General features: G+C 31.8%; 1 protein-coding gene across 1 annotated transcript in view; it reads left to right on the top strand.

The window, feature by feature from the left end:
• RIF1 (replication timing regulatory factor 1) overlaps positions 1-17,613 on the top strand; it is a 57,760-nt gene that overhangs the window by 31,309 nt on the left and 8,838 nt on the right. The window contains exons 24-35 of the mRNA XM_031961357.1: positions 217-481; positions 1,362-1,404; positions 1,721-1,923; positions 4,016-4,112; positions 5,181-5,303; positions 6,742-6,893; positions 7,178-7,255; positions 7,438-7,489; positions 7,963-10,974; positions 16,050-16,205; positions 16,490-16,567; positions 16,653-16,768. Of these exons, the coding sequence (XP_031817217.1) occupies positions 217-481; positions 1,362-1,404; positions 1,721-1,923; positions 4,016-4,112; positions 5,181-5,303; positions 6,742-6,893; positions 7,178-7,255; positions 7,438-7,489; positions 7,963-10,974; positions 16,050-16,205; positions 16,490-16,567; positions 16,653-16,768 (4,375 nt within the window). The remainder of the gene's footprint in view (positions 1-216; positions 482-1,361; positions 1,405-1,720; positions 1,924-4,015; positions 4,113-5,180; positions 5,304-6,741; positions 6,894-7,177; positions 7,256-7,437; positions 7,490-7,962; positions 10,975-16,049; positions 16,206-16,489; positions 16,568-16,652; positions 16,769-17,613) is intronic.

The raw sequence follows: 17,613 nt of genomic DNA, 5'->3' as shown, positions 1-17,613 counted from the left end.
CCTACCTATGAGTCTTTTTTAAAGTGAAGAATATTTGTACTTATTATCTTCATTATTTGCAATAATTATGAATTTTTTTGTTGTTGCAAATTTGTAAACTCTAGGGAATCACTTATATGTGATACTTAAACTTTTTTAAACTATTGTATATCTTGCTCAATATTCTATGAAAGAGTGTCTTTAAGGTTCTTTAACCAAATCACTTCTATTTTTTAGTACCACAGACACCTACAGATTGGTCCAAGAAAAAAAAAGAACCTTTAGGGAAGTTGACTTCTTTATTTAAAGTTCTCCTGAAGATGATGGATGCTTTCCATAATGTCAACTTCAAGGATCTTCATTCAGAAACACTCCTCTCTGTTGGTACTTCAATTATCAGCATTATTTCTAATATGCTTGGCCATGTGTCTTTGCCTTCACTGATACAGTCAATCTTTGCAATTTTAACAAAGCCTCTGGCATTGTTATATGAAAACTCAAAGTAAGTATATTGAAATGTATGCAGAAATTTGGAGATAATTTCATTTGTAAATTTCTGTTTCTGGGAAGCAAATTTTACTTTTAGTGGGAAAATATGGAATATGATATATTGGAAAGATTGCTAGATTTGGAGAATAATAACTGGATGTGAGTACTGGTTCACTCACTTCCTGTGTGATCTTGAGGAGGTCAATACATCTTGATGGGCTTCTGTTTCTGAATTAACAAAATGAGGGGTTTGAATTATATGATTTGAGATCTTTCTATTTTCTTATGCCTTTTGAAGTGTGACTTTGGTCAAGGAACTTAAATCACCTTGGATTTTAGTTTTTATCTACAAAATGAAAGTATTAGACTAAATCGTCTCTGAGGTCCTTTCCATTTCTAGATTTGTAATCTTGTGATGCATGATGTATGGTATATTACCTAGCAATGTTAAAGAAGTCATGTGTCCAGACTTGAAAATTAATTGGGAGATATCTGAAAAAGAAAATACAGTTGGCCTAAAATAAATTTTTTAAATAACTTAGTTCTATAGTATTTTGTAATATGCGATTTATGGGGAATCCCCTTCTATTTTACTTGTAGAATATCTGAAAGCATTTCTTGTTTTGAGGAAAATTAGAAATAAGTAATGATTACAAAAACATTTGCTTTATGAAGTTTTTTTAACTGGCAAGCCCCATTATTGCATTTCTGTTTTTTAAATTTATTAAAAATTCCTACATAGGGTTTTAGAAATAATAAGACACAAAATAGTATTTTACCAACCATTTAGTTAGAATATAGCTTCTTGTATGATTATAGCCAGAATTGCCAAGTGATAATCATTTCTTCTATTTTACTCTTTTTTTTTTTTTTTTTTTTTTTTTTGGTTCTAGGCTTAGCGATGTACCTAAAGTGTATAATTGTCTCAACAACAAGGTAAAAATTTATGATATCAGTTCTTCCTGCCTTTTTCATCATTTATAAATCCTTCACAATTTCTAATATCTGAATCTTCCTAGTTTTCAAAGTTTTAACGGTAAATAGATGATGAAAGTGTCATAAAAGAAATAGAGTAGGTTGCTGATTTCATATGATAGTTTATATGTACTTTCAAATTATATATCTTAACTCTTTGTATAACTTGAAAATAAATGGTAATATTATGCCTTGAACTTAGTATCTAATTTGATTGGGAGTTTTATCTTATTTTACCTTTAAAAATAATATTTCTGAATTTTGTGTTTTTTCCTAGTTAGAAAAACTCTTGGGAGAAATTCTTAAATGTCTTCAATTTCGCTACAATGGCACTTATAACAATGAGCTTTTAGAACAACTGTCCCCATTATTGTGTATAATATTTCTGCACAAAAATAAACAGATCCGCAAACAGAGTGTTCAGTTCTGGAATGACACATTTGCTAAAGAGACTTTGCTGGAGTATCCTGAAGAATTGAAGTAAGATGAAAATTTTAATTTTTACAATAATGTTCATAGGTTGAAATTTTAAATGAACACTGATTAGATAAAGGTGAATCTATTGCTGAATTTACATTAATGCACATAAAAGGCTTGTTTTGTTCAATAAAAGTTATTCCTAATTCTGTAAGATAAGTACTTCACAGTTCTATTGATGTCCAGGATAGTTGAGAATGTAGCACTGCCATAGATTCTAGTAACCTGTTCAAAGCAAATGGCATTAGGTATTAAACATAATAAATCTATTTCTTTTATAGTTTTGTCTACTTTTGTCATTCTGCTTGGTTGGTAGCAAGCTTCTTTCCCCCTGCTTTCTGACCTGAGGTTCCTCCTTCATTTAATTTAGATAGTTAAACTAACAATAAGAGAATTTCAATATAGGAAATAAAAGCTTCCAGAAACCCTGGATAAAAAACCCTACTGTAAAGCAGAAAAATCTGTGCAAATAACACTTCAGAGTGTGACTGATTAAAATGTAGGAAAATAATTAGCAAAGCATGACAGTACATTTTAGTAGAAACTTAAGTCCCTGTTCTATAGGGATCCTTATATATGAATTAATGGCCCAGTTTCTATTTGGGTTTGCTTTTACGTGGGTCCAAGTAACTTTGCTATAGCAAAAAATTAGTAGTTGGCAGAGAAGATATGTGACTTTTATCTGAGAGGTTTTTTTTTTTGTTTGTTTGTTTGTTTTTAACTTCAAGTTCCTTAGAGAGTTAAATAAGGTACATAAGAACTTAGACTTCATAGAGGCATAATATTTAACTAAAAAAAATAAAATAGCAAATACCAAAGTGAAAAAAATAAAGATAAATAAAGACCTGAGATTAGACTTTTTAAGGTTCAGAGGCAACTCAGCCTACTATCCTCATGCAAAAAGAGGGGGAAAAGATCAAATGTGAAGGATCTTTCCATACTAAGTGAAATCGCATTTAAAAGACTCCTTTCTGTGCTCTCTGGAGGATACTGCTTGTCATTCTGTTTGACTTCGCATCTGTCACACCAGTTAAGCAAAAGTAATGAGTCATAACAATTTTAATAGGGAAAATGGTGAAGAAAGTTTGGTTATTAAATATTTGAGAGAAAAGATTCCTTAGCTAAAAGACTTAGATATGTGAATCTGAGTTTTAAGATTAAAAATTTTTTCCCTTAAAAGGATCCACATGTGAAAATATTTGTAGTAGCCTATTTTATGGCACCAAAGAATTGGAAATTGTGGAGATACCCATCAATTAGAAATGGCTGAACATATTGTGATACATGTATGTAATGGAATGTTCTTATGCTATAAGAAATGAAGAACAGACAGATTTCAGAAAAATCACATGTACTCATGTGCTTAGCAGAAGCAGAACATTCTACACAGTAACAAATAACTACGCAGTATTTGATAATCAACTTTGATAAATTTTGTTCTCCAAAGCAGTGTAAAAATCTCAAACAATTCCAAGGGATTCATGATGGAAGATGCTGTCCATATTCAGAGAAGGAACTATATAGAGTCTTGAGTGCAGATCAAAGCATACTATTTTCACCTCTTTAAATTTTTTTTTCTTTTTGTTCTGAATCTTTTACAACATCACTAATGCGGAAATCTCTTTTAATATGATTGTATATATATAACCTACATCAGATTGCTTCCTCTCTTAGAGAGAGTGGAGAAATAGAGAGGGAAAGGAAACGAGAAAAACTTGAAATCTTATAATAAAAATAAAATATCATTTGGGGGAGGTCCATAGACTTTCTATAATTCCCCTTTATTTCAGTTTGTTCCCACCCAAGTGAAAATATTTTTGATTGTATTTGGTAGCTTAGGTAGTAAACTGCATAAAAGATAATTTTTGTTTACCTTCATATTAGCCCTAATTAGTCATAAAGTCATTTGTATTCATATACAAATTTTCTCTATATAGTGAATTTAATTGTATTGATAAACCTATAATTTAGTAAAGAGTCCTTGATTTATGCGACAAAGGGGAGGGGGGAAACAAGATATGTATTTAGATTGTTTCCTATCTAAATTAATTCTTCCTTTTCCTCCCTTCCCCCCCTTTTTTTTTTTTTTTTTAAGGCCTGTATTAAAACAAGCAAAACAGAAATGTTTGCTTTTATTACCTGGTTTTGAGGTTGAAGCCATAGAAGAATCTGATAGCCTATATTCAGAGGGAGTAAGTACCCTTTTTTGTTAATTCTCTAATTACTAATTTTTTAAAAGAATTACCTTGGCTAATGCCTGCCCTTCTCCTACCTCCCCCAAAACTTAGCCTGAACCTGATTAGAATGAATTGGGCTATGTTAAACAAAGTAAATAAAAATACACTACCACATAGATAGTATTTGTGGCTTTAATTCTATATTGCTGAAGAATAGTATTGTAAGTGAATTGACACAGATTTAAATAAACAGCAAGTTAATTATCTTCCAGAGGAGTCTGGTGACAAGTTTAGAATTAACTATTTTAAGATTTGCTCAGAATATTACAAAGTTCTGTTTCTTTTAAAGAATTCTCATCTAGGCTCTATGTAGTGTATATGGAGGGGTATTTCAATATAATTTATTTCCTTTTTATTTCTATGTACTTTAATGAATTTATAAACATCACCAGGTAGTAACTAAAAACTTCCTGTAACAAGGGAATTTAGGCATTAGTGAAATGAATGTATAGTGTCTCTTTGTTTCAAGTTTTATCTTTGGATAGTTTTTTGTGGGATTTATGAAATGTTGCTCCAACCTACACAATGGATTTGACCTTTACTAAGATAGTGATTTACACATTTCTAACGGATCTGATATTAACATCATAGTGTTTCAGCATTTTATTCATTGAAGGTAGATGGGTCATTTGTGCCTATTTTGGGAATTATAAAGAAGGGATTCTTCACCGGGGTAGAAATTTGAACTTGAGTGAAAAAAAAATTACTTTAAAACAATTGACAACTTTTTTAATACTGTATTTTTTAATGTGTTTTTAAAACATGAGAAGTCTATAAGCTTTATTGAATTCTTTAATGCTTCTGTAACACAAAAAATTAAGAAACCACTACTCTAAGGTGATTTAATATGAAATCAGATTGACTTGTTTGAATTTGTCACTGTAGGTCTAGTTCAGCTACATCACTGGTTTAACTTATTGTATTGAAATGATTTAAAACTATAATATAGAATACTGTAAATAGCATTATTTGATAAAATATTTTACAATTTATTGAAATTTGGATTTTTTTTTTAAATAATAGACAGAAAATTCACAATTTGTTGCAAAAGTAAGTGGTCTAGAAATACAGTCTCGTGAAAAACAAGATATTTTATCATTACGTACAAAGAATCTGAAAGAAAAAGATCTAAAATCGCCATCTAAGGTAAGGTTCTTTAAAATGAATTTAATAGCTCCTTTTAAGAGTGTCAGATATTTTTTTTGTTAGGAAGTATAGTGTATAGGCTTAAATGCAACAGTTACAAGTGTTAGGTTAGAGATGAATAAAGGAAAACTACAGAAATTATAACAAAAAATGTGTGGGAGGGAAATAATAAGTGGCAGACTTCTTTTTTGTTAATTACATGGAGATTGTTCTCCAGGTAATATTAAAGATGTTTTGGTTGTTGTTCAGTCATGTGTGATTCATTGTGCTTCCTTTGGGATTTTCTTGGCAAAGATACTGGAGTGGTTTGCCATTTCCTTTTCCAATTCATTGTACAGATGTGGAAACTGAGATGGAGTTAAGGGATCTGCCCAGGGTCACATACCTAGTAAGTGAACCCCATGTCTTTCTGACTCTGGGCTCTACATCTAACTGGTCCAAAGTCATTTTATCAGTTATTTTCATTATTTGTAATGTGTGCTATGACAAAAAATAATTGAACCAACATTTTCTCATTATACATTTTGAGAGTCAAATTTTAGTCATAATAAATAAATATTCTTTTTTGTTTGTCTTTATTTTCCCCTCATAGGCAATTGGGGTTAAGTGACTTGCCCAGGGTCACATAGCTAGTAAGTGTTAAGTGTCTGAAGCTGAATTAGAACTCAGATCCTCCTGACTTCAGGGCTGGTGCTCTATCTACTGTGCCATCTAGCTGCCCCCTTTGCATATACTTTTAAAAAAAATAATTGGAAAAAAACAAAGTTAAAAGTTGAGGCAAGTAAATTAGCAGATCCCATCCCATGTATGATGCTATCACATTTACAGATATATCTTCCTTAGAAAAGTTATTCTTTGTAAGAAACGCTCTTTTATATAAGTTCCTTTGAGATTTATAGACTAAAGAATACTTTAAGTTAAAGCAGCTTTATTTTTTTTTTTAAATGCAAAAAAAGAGGACTAAGAGAGAACAATAAAAGTAAAACAGTCTAAGAATAAAGCTAGAACTTGAGCCTTCCCCCATGGCTCCAGACCCATCCTATTTATAATTGAAGGACTTGTATTATTTCTTATATTGTATTTTGTTTACAGTGATGATATACCTGAACTTTTATCCCAGTAATATCTTGTTTTTTTATCTTAGCAGTTTTCCTAGTTGTTGCCAAAATTCTTGACTAATAAACATGTTATACTTTTTGAGCAGTTTGGTGGTCTTATGACATATCTTTAGCCTTCTAATATAGTTAAACAGATTTCAAACATTATCTTATTATGTAGTCTAAAATAAACATCATTCATGAAAAGAGTAAAATACTTAAATGTTGAAAATACTTAATTTCAAAATTTGTATTACATTTCTAGTAGAAAAATATTGTTGAAAGATCTTGAAATATAAGTTTTTTAAAACCTGAAAATTATATATACTTTTTTTTAATAGATGAAGCTAGAATTTTTGTCTCCTAAATTTAAAAAAGATGCCATCTTGGAGGATTGTTCATCTGTTGATTTTGTGTTCATACCTCCCAAGGAAAATGAAACAAAGGAAAGAATTTTAACTGAACATCAGAAAGAAGTACTTAGAACAAAGAGGTTTGTAAGGCTAATTAACATTATTGGTAACATAAAGTGAATTTTCTTTTGATTTTATGTAGTAATTTTGAAATTTTTTGTTGTTAAAAACCTTTCTATATTAGAATTAACCAAAGGCTATTCCATAGTTGACTTTATGGCATATAATGTAACAGATTGCTGGTTTATTCATTTGCTTGTAGAACGAAGAGAATTTATACTTTTGTTTTGACATTTCTTTGGAAAGTTTAGTGTAATTTTAATTGAACATTCTTCATTTAATTATAAAATGATTTGCTTTACAGAAGTGATATTCCTACTTTGTATAACAATCTGGATGTATCACAAGATAGTTTTTCTTGCCATACTCAAGAAGAAACTATGTAAGTAATAAGAACTAGCATAAGCCTTTCATAAAATCTTTTCTGATTTTTTGAATTAAAAAGTGGCCCAACAAATTAATTTTTGTTATTTAATTTTTATTTTTAAATTTTTATTATAGCTTTTTATTTACAAATGGGTAATTTTCCAACAAATTTATAACTTGAATATTTATTTACTATAGGGAAAATCCAAGTTTAACTGAAGAATCAAAGGAAGAATCAAATGTTATGAAGGTATAACTATTTGGGGAAATTTCAGAACTTGTTCTCCGTTAATATCTATGTCTTAGTATTCCCTTTATTCCAAGAGAGACAGTATAATCTTTGTTTATACGACTCATAATCATTATCCTTAATGATCATTAGATTTAAATCTACCAACTACTTAGTAGAATTTTTCTGTTATTCATAGAGTAGAAATAAAATAGAACATATAATAATAGCATATTGTTGCCATGTATTAGTAATAGTAGCATAACTTATAGTTATGGAACACTTACGTCCATGCCACTTATGCAAATTTTTTCACTATTTTAAAAACAAGGAACTTTAGGTAGATACATCTTAGCAAAATTTGAATTAATAAGTGATTACTTTTACAACACTTGTAATTTTAAGTGATGGGATTTTTTTGGGGTATCAATTATAGTTTTGAGAAAGACCATAATTTTCATTGTAAGATAATTTGAATTTTATTTTCTGTACAGGAAGAAGAGAATGTCGATGAAAAGAATAATACTGAAGATATCATAGTAGATAATAGTATTGAGAAGCATCCTGAAAAACCCTCTATCTCAAAACATAAGATGCAAAGTTGCCATGAAAAGAACAATTTATTATTAAATATAAAAAAGCACATTGAAAAAAATGCTTCTAAAATTGCATCAAAGGAGCCTTCAGGAGAAAACACAAGCATCAATGAAAGTCCCTTAAATACCAGTAATAACTCAGTTTCTAGTGGACCTGTAAGTCGAAGACAGTCTTTTATTACTCTGGAAAAATTTGATACATCAGAAAGTAGACCCTTTAGTCCTTCTATCTTGAATACTGTATCAGCAGCTGTTTCAGTATCAGAGAATCAAGAAAATGTGGATATAGCAAGTACCTCAGTGAAAATTAAGACCAAAGAAATAAATATTTCAAAACCTGATAGAGAAAAAGTCATGAGTGGAACCAAAAAAACAATTCGAAGATCAAATAAAACAGAACATATAGGAAGTAAAAGACCCAAGCTGTTAAAGTCAGAAGAAGAAAAAAATTTGCAAGAATCTAGTGGTTCTATAATGCCGGTAGAAAATAAGTTGGCTGACCCATTGGATCACAAGGAGGATACCGAGGACATTCCTTCACCAGCTAAAGTGTTGGAATGTGAAGAAGTAAAGTTTAAGCATCCAGTAGAAAGTCTTGAAATAGTGGAAAATACTACAGAAGGAAATGATTTAGGAAATAATTTAGAATCTAAAGAAAATACACCTCCAGAAGTAATACCCACAACAGACCAAATATCTAATGATGATGGCCATATGCAGGTGTCATCTAATCAAAAAACACTTAGAAGATCTTCAAGACGACGATCAGAAATAGAATGTACTCCAGATAAACAAGATAAAGAAAACAGTCAAGAAAAAAAAGAAAAGCGAAAGGAAGAGGAGAAGTCTGTTCAGAAGAAGCTATCACAAATAAAAGATGATGTATCACAAAAACAGAAACCAATTTCTGAAAAAAATATGAGTGAACAAGAAAATTTAAGTAAGAAAACAAGCAATTTATTTGAAAAGACTTCAGAACAAACTAACACTGAAGTTAACAAATTAAAACCTGAATTTGAGTGTATTAAGTCAAATGTTGATGATTTTCAGGATTGTAGTTCAGATAAGTCCTCACAAAAACCATTAAGAGGACGAACAAGGTATCAGACAAGAAGAGCATCTCAAGGTTTACTTTCTAGTATTGAAAATTCTGAATCTGATAGTTCAGAGACTAAAGAAGAAATTTCTAATAAAAAAAGATCTGGAAAATGGAAAAATAAGGGTAGTAATCTTGAAAATGAAAACACTAAGGGAAAAATAGCAAATAAGGATTGTTTAGGCTCTGAAACTAAAAATGAAGGGAAAAATGAAGGTGAAACAAGTTCTGAATTGGATGTGGAGATAAGATTGCCATCTCAAACTTCTGATATGAACAATGAACAGAACTCTACAATTAATGATTCTGTAGTATCTATAGACACATCAGAAATTTCTAGTGATACAGAGAACACAAAGGAGGAGAAAAGCAAAACTAGCACATTTGCAGAAGATTCTGTTACAAACTCTAGTGTGCCAGAGTTAATTTTAAGGACTAGAAATATAAATAAAAAATTTCATAAACAAGATTCCATGGACAATAGTGCTATTTCTCTATGTGGAGATGTATCAGATACATCTGATATGTCTTTGCTTTCTGAAAAAGCCTCACCATCAATTGAATGTCTTCACAAAAGAAGTAGGAGGGTGAGAAGATCAAAGAGCTGTGATTGTTGTGGGGAAAAGTCAAAACTACAGGAAAAATTCTTTACTTCATTAAAAAATACGGATAATTGTGATGTAAAAATGAATGAACCACAAAGGCTAGGTTTGCAGGCCACTGAGTGTCCTTTGGAAACCTCTTGTTTGGCTACAGCCTTTGAAGTAAAACCTTTAAAGGAATCTTGTACTGCTATTGTACCATTACTTCACAATAAAGAACTTGAGGCTTTGAATTATTCGATGACTGTCTCAGAAAATGAGTTGAAAGAAAATTCTAATTTTGAGGATCATCCTCTGGAAAGAGAAAACTGTGAAATCAAAACTTGTGCCATTATTAATGATGAAACAGACCTTGTACAAGAACTTTCCGATCAGAACAATAGAATCATTGATTCTGATCTACCAATTGATAATTCTAAAGATAATTTTGAACAGAAATCTGTTCCAGAAATGAGCAGTGCACAACCAGTAACTTCATTAAAAGAAGAAATAAGTCAGCACTTAGAAATAAAAAATGCTGGTTTTGGAAATAATATGCTTGAAATAAAAGTAAAATCAGATTCTGAAGCAGACATAAAGCATGAAACTGTTACTGTGACTGAGACAGACAAGTTTGAATCAAGTGCTGATGTGGATGTCCCTGAGGCGAGGATGGAAATTGACATAGCTGAGGAAAGTGCCATGGCAAACAGGGAAACAACTGAGCCAGAGGCTAGAGCTGATAATGCCCAGGCCAAAACATTTACTGATACCAAGGCTGATATTGGTAATGCCCAGGCCATACCACTTGATGCAACTGCTGAAACTGGTGTGTTAGAGACCCTTGAGAAAATGAATACTGCAGAAGCAGAAGCAAAAGCAGAGTCTGGAACACCAGAAGAGGTAAAAGCAGACATTGTTGACACTGAAGAACCTAAGTTAAATCAAGATTATGTTGAGGCAGATGATGAAATTTTTGAGAAAATTCAGGATACCTCAGAAAAAGTGGAGGAACCATCAAAAATACTTGTAAATGTTTCCGAGCTTATTACAGAAGAAAGTAATGTGTCTCCTCAGAAGTTAAGGGGAATAGACATTCAGTCTGTAAATGATAGTCCAAGTGGAGTGCAGACACGCTGTATGTGGTCTCCTTTGGCTTCTCCCTCTACCAGCATTTTGAAGAGAGGAATAAAAAGACAACAAGATGATGAGTCTCCATCACCTCTTAATAAGGTGGGCTGTAAAAATTGACTTATTGGGTACATATGTATGGGCCTATGCATAAATTTGTGTAATATGTGGCCATACTTTTTTCTAATATGCATGTCATTGTAGGATTTTTATTCATAAGGAACTTCACTTACCTAGTTCATCTACACTGTTTCAGATTGTAATGAGAAAGTGAAAATCAATGGACTAATAGTAATTACTCTTTAAAAAAAAAAAGTATCTTTTAACTCAGGAAGATGAGCAGAATCTCATTACAATTCATTCCTACATTTTTGTTAATGTTTTAGAACTCAGTGTAGCATACTAGAAAAAAAGCACTAGCAATGAAGCCAGAAGAGTAGGGTTTAAGTCTGTGTTCTGCCAATTATTACATTTTTGATCTTAGCTCACATTTCTGAGTGTCAACTTACTTGGGTATAAAAGAAGGGGTAGCTTTTGCCTAAGTATGTGCTCTTTCATGTCTAAATCCTATGTTTCTAGATCTTATAGCCTATTTGGGCAAAATGTTGAATGCCAAAAAATCTTTGAGTTTTTTTTGAGGTTTTTGGCAGTTCATCTATATTTGTGGGGTTGCGATTTCTATAGCCTAATAAACTTACAAAGTATCATATAATCCAGTATCATCCTGCTTCATTTGCTTTAGTTCACAATTTAGTACCTTACTTTGAATCATTAATTTTAATTTAGTAGTTTAGAGTGTAATTGGTTTTCTTTATGAGATTTTTACCTCATATTGAAGCTTTTGGTGGACAAAGCAAAAGTGAAGATATAAAGCATAGCTTGTAAATGCAGAACTTAAAAATGGTTATCTGTGGCATACTGAAAATTGGCAAGACACAAAATGAGCCTTAAAATCAGAAATAGTTGAGCTCTGTTAACACATTGTACCATAAACCTGGGTATATTATTTTGCTGGGAGAATTCATTGAGTATTTGAGATTTTTAAGGTCCTCAGAGATTATATCCACCCTCTTAATGCAAAAGAAATCAATTTTATTTTAAGATATCCAAGATACCAATTGAAGCAGCTATTTCTATTTTGGGACAACTCTTAATTGTTAAGGATTTTTTTTTTTTTCTGACTATCTAGATTTTTCTGTTTGCAATCTACACTTTATTCTTGTGGTATGTAGGTCCAAAAAACCCAAGTATTATTCCTATAGAGAGTAGTCATGACCACTTAAGCCTTCTTTTATCTAAGCTAAACATGATCAGTTATTCAGACCTGCCTTTGTATGACAGAGATTTGAAAACTTTCACTGCCCTCTGTGATGATAAACATTCTTTAGCTTATCTATATTTTCTTGGAAACATAGTGCCCAGAACTGAAAATAGTACTTCAGAAGAGTTCTGAATAAATACAGTAGGACCATAAACTCCCTATTCCTGCAAACTATACATTTTCTCTCTCTCTCTCTCTCTCTCTCTCTTTTTTTTAATTATAACTTTTTATTGACAGAACATATGCCTAGGTAATTTTTTACAACATTATCCCTTGCACTCACTTCTGTTCCAACTTTTTTCCCTTCCCTCCTCCCCCTCCCTAGATGGCAGGCAGTCTTATACATGTTAAATATGTTATAGTATATCCTAGATACAATATATGTGTGCAGAACTGTACAGTTCTCTTGTGGCACAGGAAGAATTGCATTCAGAAGGTAAAAAATAACCTGGGAAGAAAAACAAAAATGCAAACAGTTTACACTCATTTCCTGGTGTTCTTTCTTTGGGTGTAGCTGCTTCTGTTCATCATTGATCAACTGGAACTGAATTAAATCTTCTCTTTGTTGAAGATATCTACTTCCATCAGAATACATCCTCATACAGTATCATTGTGAAGCAAACTATACATTTTTAGTGCAGATTAATTTTTTTACTTGGCATTTATAACAATGCTACCAATTAGTTGTACTTGCATGTACTCTTGACACCCAAATCTTTTTTCACAGCATTTGTCATGTTGTGCAAGAAAAATCGCATCAAAAGGGGAGGGAGGAGGAACAAGAGAAAAGGGGGGAAAAACAACCCAAAAGGTGAAAATGCTATGTTGTGATCCACATTGTCTTTATAGTAATCTTTCTGCATATGGATGGCTCTTTCCATCACAAATTTATTGGAATTGCCTTGAATTACTAAACATTATTGAGAAGAGCCAAGTCCACCACAGTTGATTATCATATAATCTTGTTACTGTATACAGTTTTCTTGTGGTTCTGCTCACTTCACTCATACCAGTTCATATAGGTCTTTCCATGCTTTTCTGAAATCAGCCTGCTCATCATTTCTTACAGAAGAATATATTATTAACTTCATGTACTATAACTAAATAACTAAAACAAATCTCCAGTTCCTTGGTACTGTGAACAGAGTTGCTACAAACGTTTTTGCACATGGGGCTCCCTCTCCCTTAATTTTCTCTTTGGGTAAAAAACCCAGTAGTGAGACTGCTGGATCAAAATCACAGTTTGATAGCTCTTTGAGCATAGTTACAAATTGCTCTCCAGAATGACTGGATCATTTCACAACCCCACCAACAATGCATTAGTGTCCCAGTTTTCCCACATCCCCTCCAAAATTTATCATTATCTTTTCCTATCATCTTAGCTTATCTGAGAGGTGTAGTGGTACCTCAGAGTTGTTTTCATTTATATTTCTAATCATTAATGATTTAGAGCGAGCATTTTTTTCATGTGATTTAAGAAATGGCTTTAATTTCTTCGTCTGAAAATTACCTATTCATATCTTTTGACCATTTATCAATTGATGAATGAAGAAAAAGCACATTACTTTTATAAATGTCCTACTTACCTGTGATTCCTTCTGCATCTATGTCCTCTTCTATGCAATTTTTTAAAAGTGTTTTATTCCTTTTTAGACATTGCTTATTACTTGTTTCAATTTTCTCTATCTTAGATAACAGACTTTTTAATGTAAAAATTTTTCCATAATCAAGAATTTCCCTGGTTTCAGTTATGTTGATTTTGTATAAAAATTACAATTTTATTTTCTTAGAATTGTCTCATTTTTTATCTCCTTTATTTTCCTTGCTTGCTTTAGAATTCTCTAATCATAAATCTGAAAGGTTCCTTCTTAAATTTTGAGCCATGCTTGTATTATTCTGTTGGGTTCTGCTGATTGTTCTCTTCATCTTCAGTTTATTGAGGATTGTGTTGCAGACTAATGGACCAACTTATGCTCTGGGTTCAGTGTTTCCAGAAAATATGGCAGTTCAAAAAGGCAAGTTTAGGGGACCCCTTTAACATCTTTGACTCCTTGTAACAGTCAGGTTTGTAGCACTTTAACTATGTTTATCATGTGTTATAATTACCTGTTTGGGTATTTTTATTACCCTGTTTCCCTTGACAAAGCTTCAATGGCAGAAATTATGCCACACCTAAATTTATACTATTGCAAGTCACATCATGTCACTTTAAAGCTCAATACCTACTTTACAAAGCTAATTATATGATCCAACCATCTGGCCTCTACTTTTTAACATGGTGTTTCTTTTGCCTACAAGTTATACTCCTTCCTCACTTCTCTCAAAAGCTCGTTTTTCAAAGCTTATCTCTAGTGTTACATTGCACATAGATGCTTTCTTGACTTTTTTTCTCTGCCCCAAAAAAGGTGGGGAAAGTTTTTTTGTTACATATTTAAATATATGCATATTTTTTCCCAAGAGGGAAAGCATCTGGTATATGGTAGTTACGTATTAAAATGCTTGATTGACTTTTGACACTATAACTATTGGAATTTTTTTTTATACCTTGGACAAGTGACAACTCCTCAGGACCTTCATTTCTTCATCTATAAAATGAAAGGGTTGAATTTTCCATCCAAATTCGCTGAACCCCAAATTATTCAGACAATAACCCTACTAGAAGACTGAAATAAGAGACTAGCTTACTACTAATATAGGAAGTAAGTTAGGTGTCCCTCTGACCAACTACTTTTCTAATTCATTTGTTGTAAAGCACTTTGATATTTGAATGTGTAGATGATGCTTGAAAGATTAACACGTGGGAACTGGGTCTTTTTGCCTTGAGGATTGTAAAACTAATCAAAACTACCTATTTATTGCTAAACTAACACAGACAAAATTAATATAAGAATAATTAACAGAAATGCAAGACAAAATTCAAAAAAGCAATCAAAAATAAGAATCGTTGTTACCTGTCTATACAAATACACAAATTTACAGAGTAAGGTGAATAAAAGATAATACAAAGGACAAATTTAATGACTTCTTGAGAGAAGAAATAGGACACAAATGAGCAGTTGGGAAGAATTTGCAGATGAAGAAACCGAAAAGCCAACAGGAAAAACCATGGTGAAAATTTTAGCATAAGTAGAAATAGGTATGACTGGATATTAGGCATATTTCAGAGTTTATAATCTTACTAGAGGAACTTTTAACATTTGAGATTTTGTTCAAAGTGTCCTTTGTGCCTACAATCTTTGCTGAGGCTGGGAATAGTATGGATAATCAGCTATAAGGGTAATGGAGGATCCTGAAAGTAGGGATTTGTAGACTCTAATATAAAATAGGAAACTTTAATTTCAGTTGGTAGGTAAGTATCACAGTTTTTTAATGTACAGATACATTTCATTACTATTTTTGTACTTCATTCAAATAAAAACTTGAGCAAGTAAAGCCACTTGCTGGAGTTTCATACTTAATGGTGAACAGCTGTCATCTTTAAAAGAAAGAATGAAATATGTTGTAGGAAGTTCTTTGTATGGTTTGATCTCTAGTTTCTGATTTTATCATCACCAGATAGTTTGATTTCAGAGGTTTATGGAAAACGGCCAGTCATGGACCCAGTAACTTAAATGTGAAATAATGTTTGGATTCAGTATGCTTCTCAATGTAGTATGAATATTATACTATTTATTAACCATATGATATTCATCAGTAGCAGTCATGGAAGTAACTGCTAGCTTGTAAATTGACATTTAGGTATTGATGAAATAAACTAGTCATTGACCATGGGAGAAGAGGTTGGGGGGAGGGGAGTTAAAAGTTAACATTATAAGGTTAATTAGAATGGATTTCATTAGATAACTATTTATTTTAGGTTCGACGAGTTTCATTTGCAGATCCAATTTACCAGGAAGGATTGGCAGATGATATTGATAGAAGAAGCCCAGTTGTTAGATCACATTCTTCTCATTCTTCAAGTAATTCTTCAACAGCTAAAAGTCTTAAAAGTTCTCCTACTACACAATCCAAGGTAAGCCATTAGTATCTAAAAATATATCAAAGTATTCTTTCTTTGGGCATAATATAATTGTACTTATAAGGGAGCTATCTTTTGACTTACAATGTTTTTTGTTTTTTCAAAATATGGTAAGATTTTAAAAAATGATATTGAACTATTCTAAATGGATTAAATGATATCTAATTTTTTATAAAGGCACTGAACATTTTGTAAAATACCTATTTTAAACTTTACAAATTGAATGTTATAGTTATTTAGGGTTCTGAGTGAGTTTTTTCTCCTTTTTTTCTATCTAGCATAATACCACTCCAACCAAAGGATTTCTGTCCCCAGGATCACGTAGCCCTAAATTTAAGAGCTCAAAGAAGTGTTTAGTAAGACTTCTTTAGTTTTCATGTAACTTTATGTATTCCTTTTCAGTGATGTAATCCTTATTTAACAATTTATCTGATTGTTCAGATTGCTGAAATGACCAAAGAATCCCCTCAGTGTTCTAATGAAAGTATTTACCCAGCTTTGGTGAACTGTGGAGCACCGGTTGACATTATTTTACCTCAGATTACTTCAAACATGTGGTGAGTGGTGTAATCAAAATCACCAATGGTAAAGTTAATATAGATTCAAAATTAAAACCAGATAACATGGACTCACAGGTCAATGTAAATCATTAGAAAAACAAAAACCTAATTCTTTCTGTATAGACTGTTTGGAGATTGTGTTCATTTTGTTAATTGGATCCACCTCTTAATGACCCCATTTGTAGTTTTTTTTTAAAAAGATAATGGAGTATTTTGCCTTCTCTTTCTGTAGCTTATGTTTACAAATTAGGAAACTGAGGCAGACGGGATTTAAAGTAATTTGCCCAGGGTCAGACTGCAAGGAGGTATAGGTATATGAGGCCACATTTGAATTCAGGAAGATGGGTTTTAGCTTTATTCTTAAAAAGGAAAAATCAGGTCTCTGTATTGGGCTAAGGATGCTGCTGCTGCTGCTTCTTGTGTGTGTGTGTGTGTGTGATTCTAGGACGTGATTGAGGGAGGAAAAGTATTGTCCTCACCACTTTTATTTTTGCAAAGGAAGATTGGGACATAGGGAAAGAATCTGACTCATTCTGATGTTGATTTCAAAAAACAAATCCCCCCCAAAACTGCTCAACTACTCATTTCATAAGTATTATATCCTCTTGAGCATACCAAAGATAGTGAATAGTTTAATATTCACTTGGGACCTTTTATTTGTTAGGAAGTCTTGCATCTTTTGTAAAAAATTTGAAATATTTGACTACAGTGAAAAACTTAAGTTGAAAAATAATTCTGCTTTGATTATTTGCTTGAACTCACATCTGTAGCATCTCATCTGTGTTCAGGGAAAAATACACACCAAATTCACAAGATCCAGAGTTTTTGTTAAGTTATGTTTT

Source organism: Sarcophilus harrisii, chromosome 3 (genome assembly GCF_902635505.1).
Source record: "Sarcophilus harrisii chromosome 3, mSarHar1.11, whole genome shotgun sequence".
NCBI lineage: Eukaryota > Metazoa > Chordata > Mammalia > Dasyuromorphia > Dasyuridae > Sarcophilus > Sarcophilus harrisii.
The sequence above is the reverse complement of the archived record's forward strand: the minus strand, read 5'-3'. Positions and strand labels throughout refer to the sequence as shown.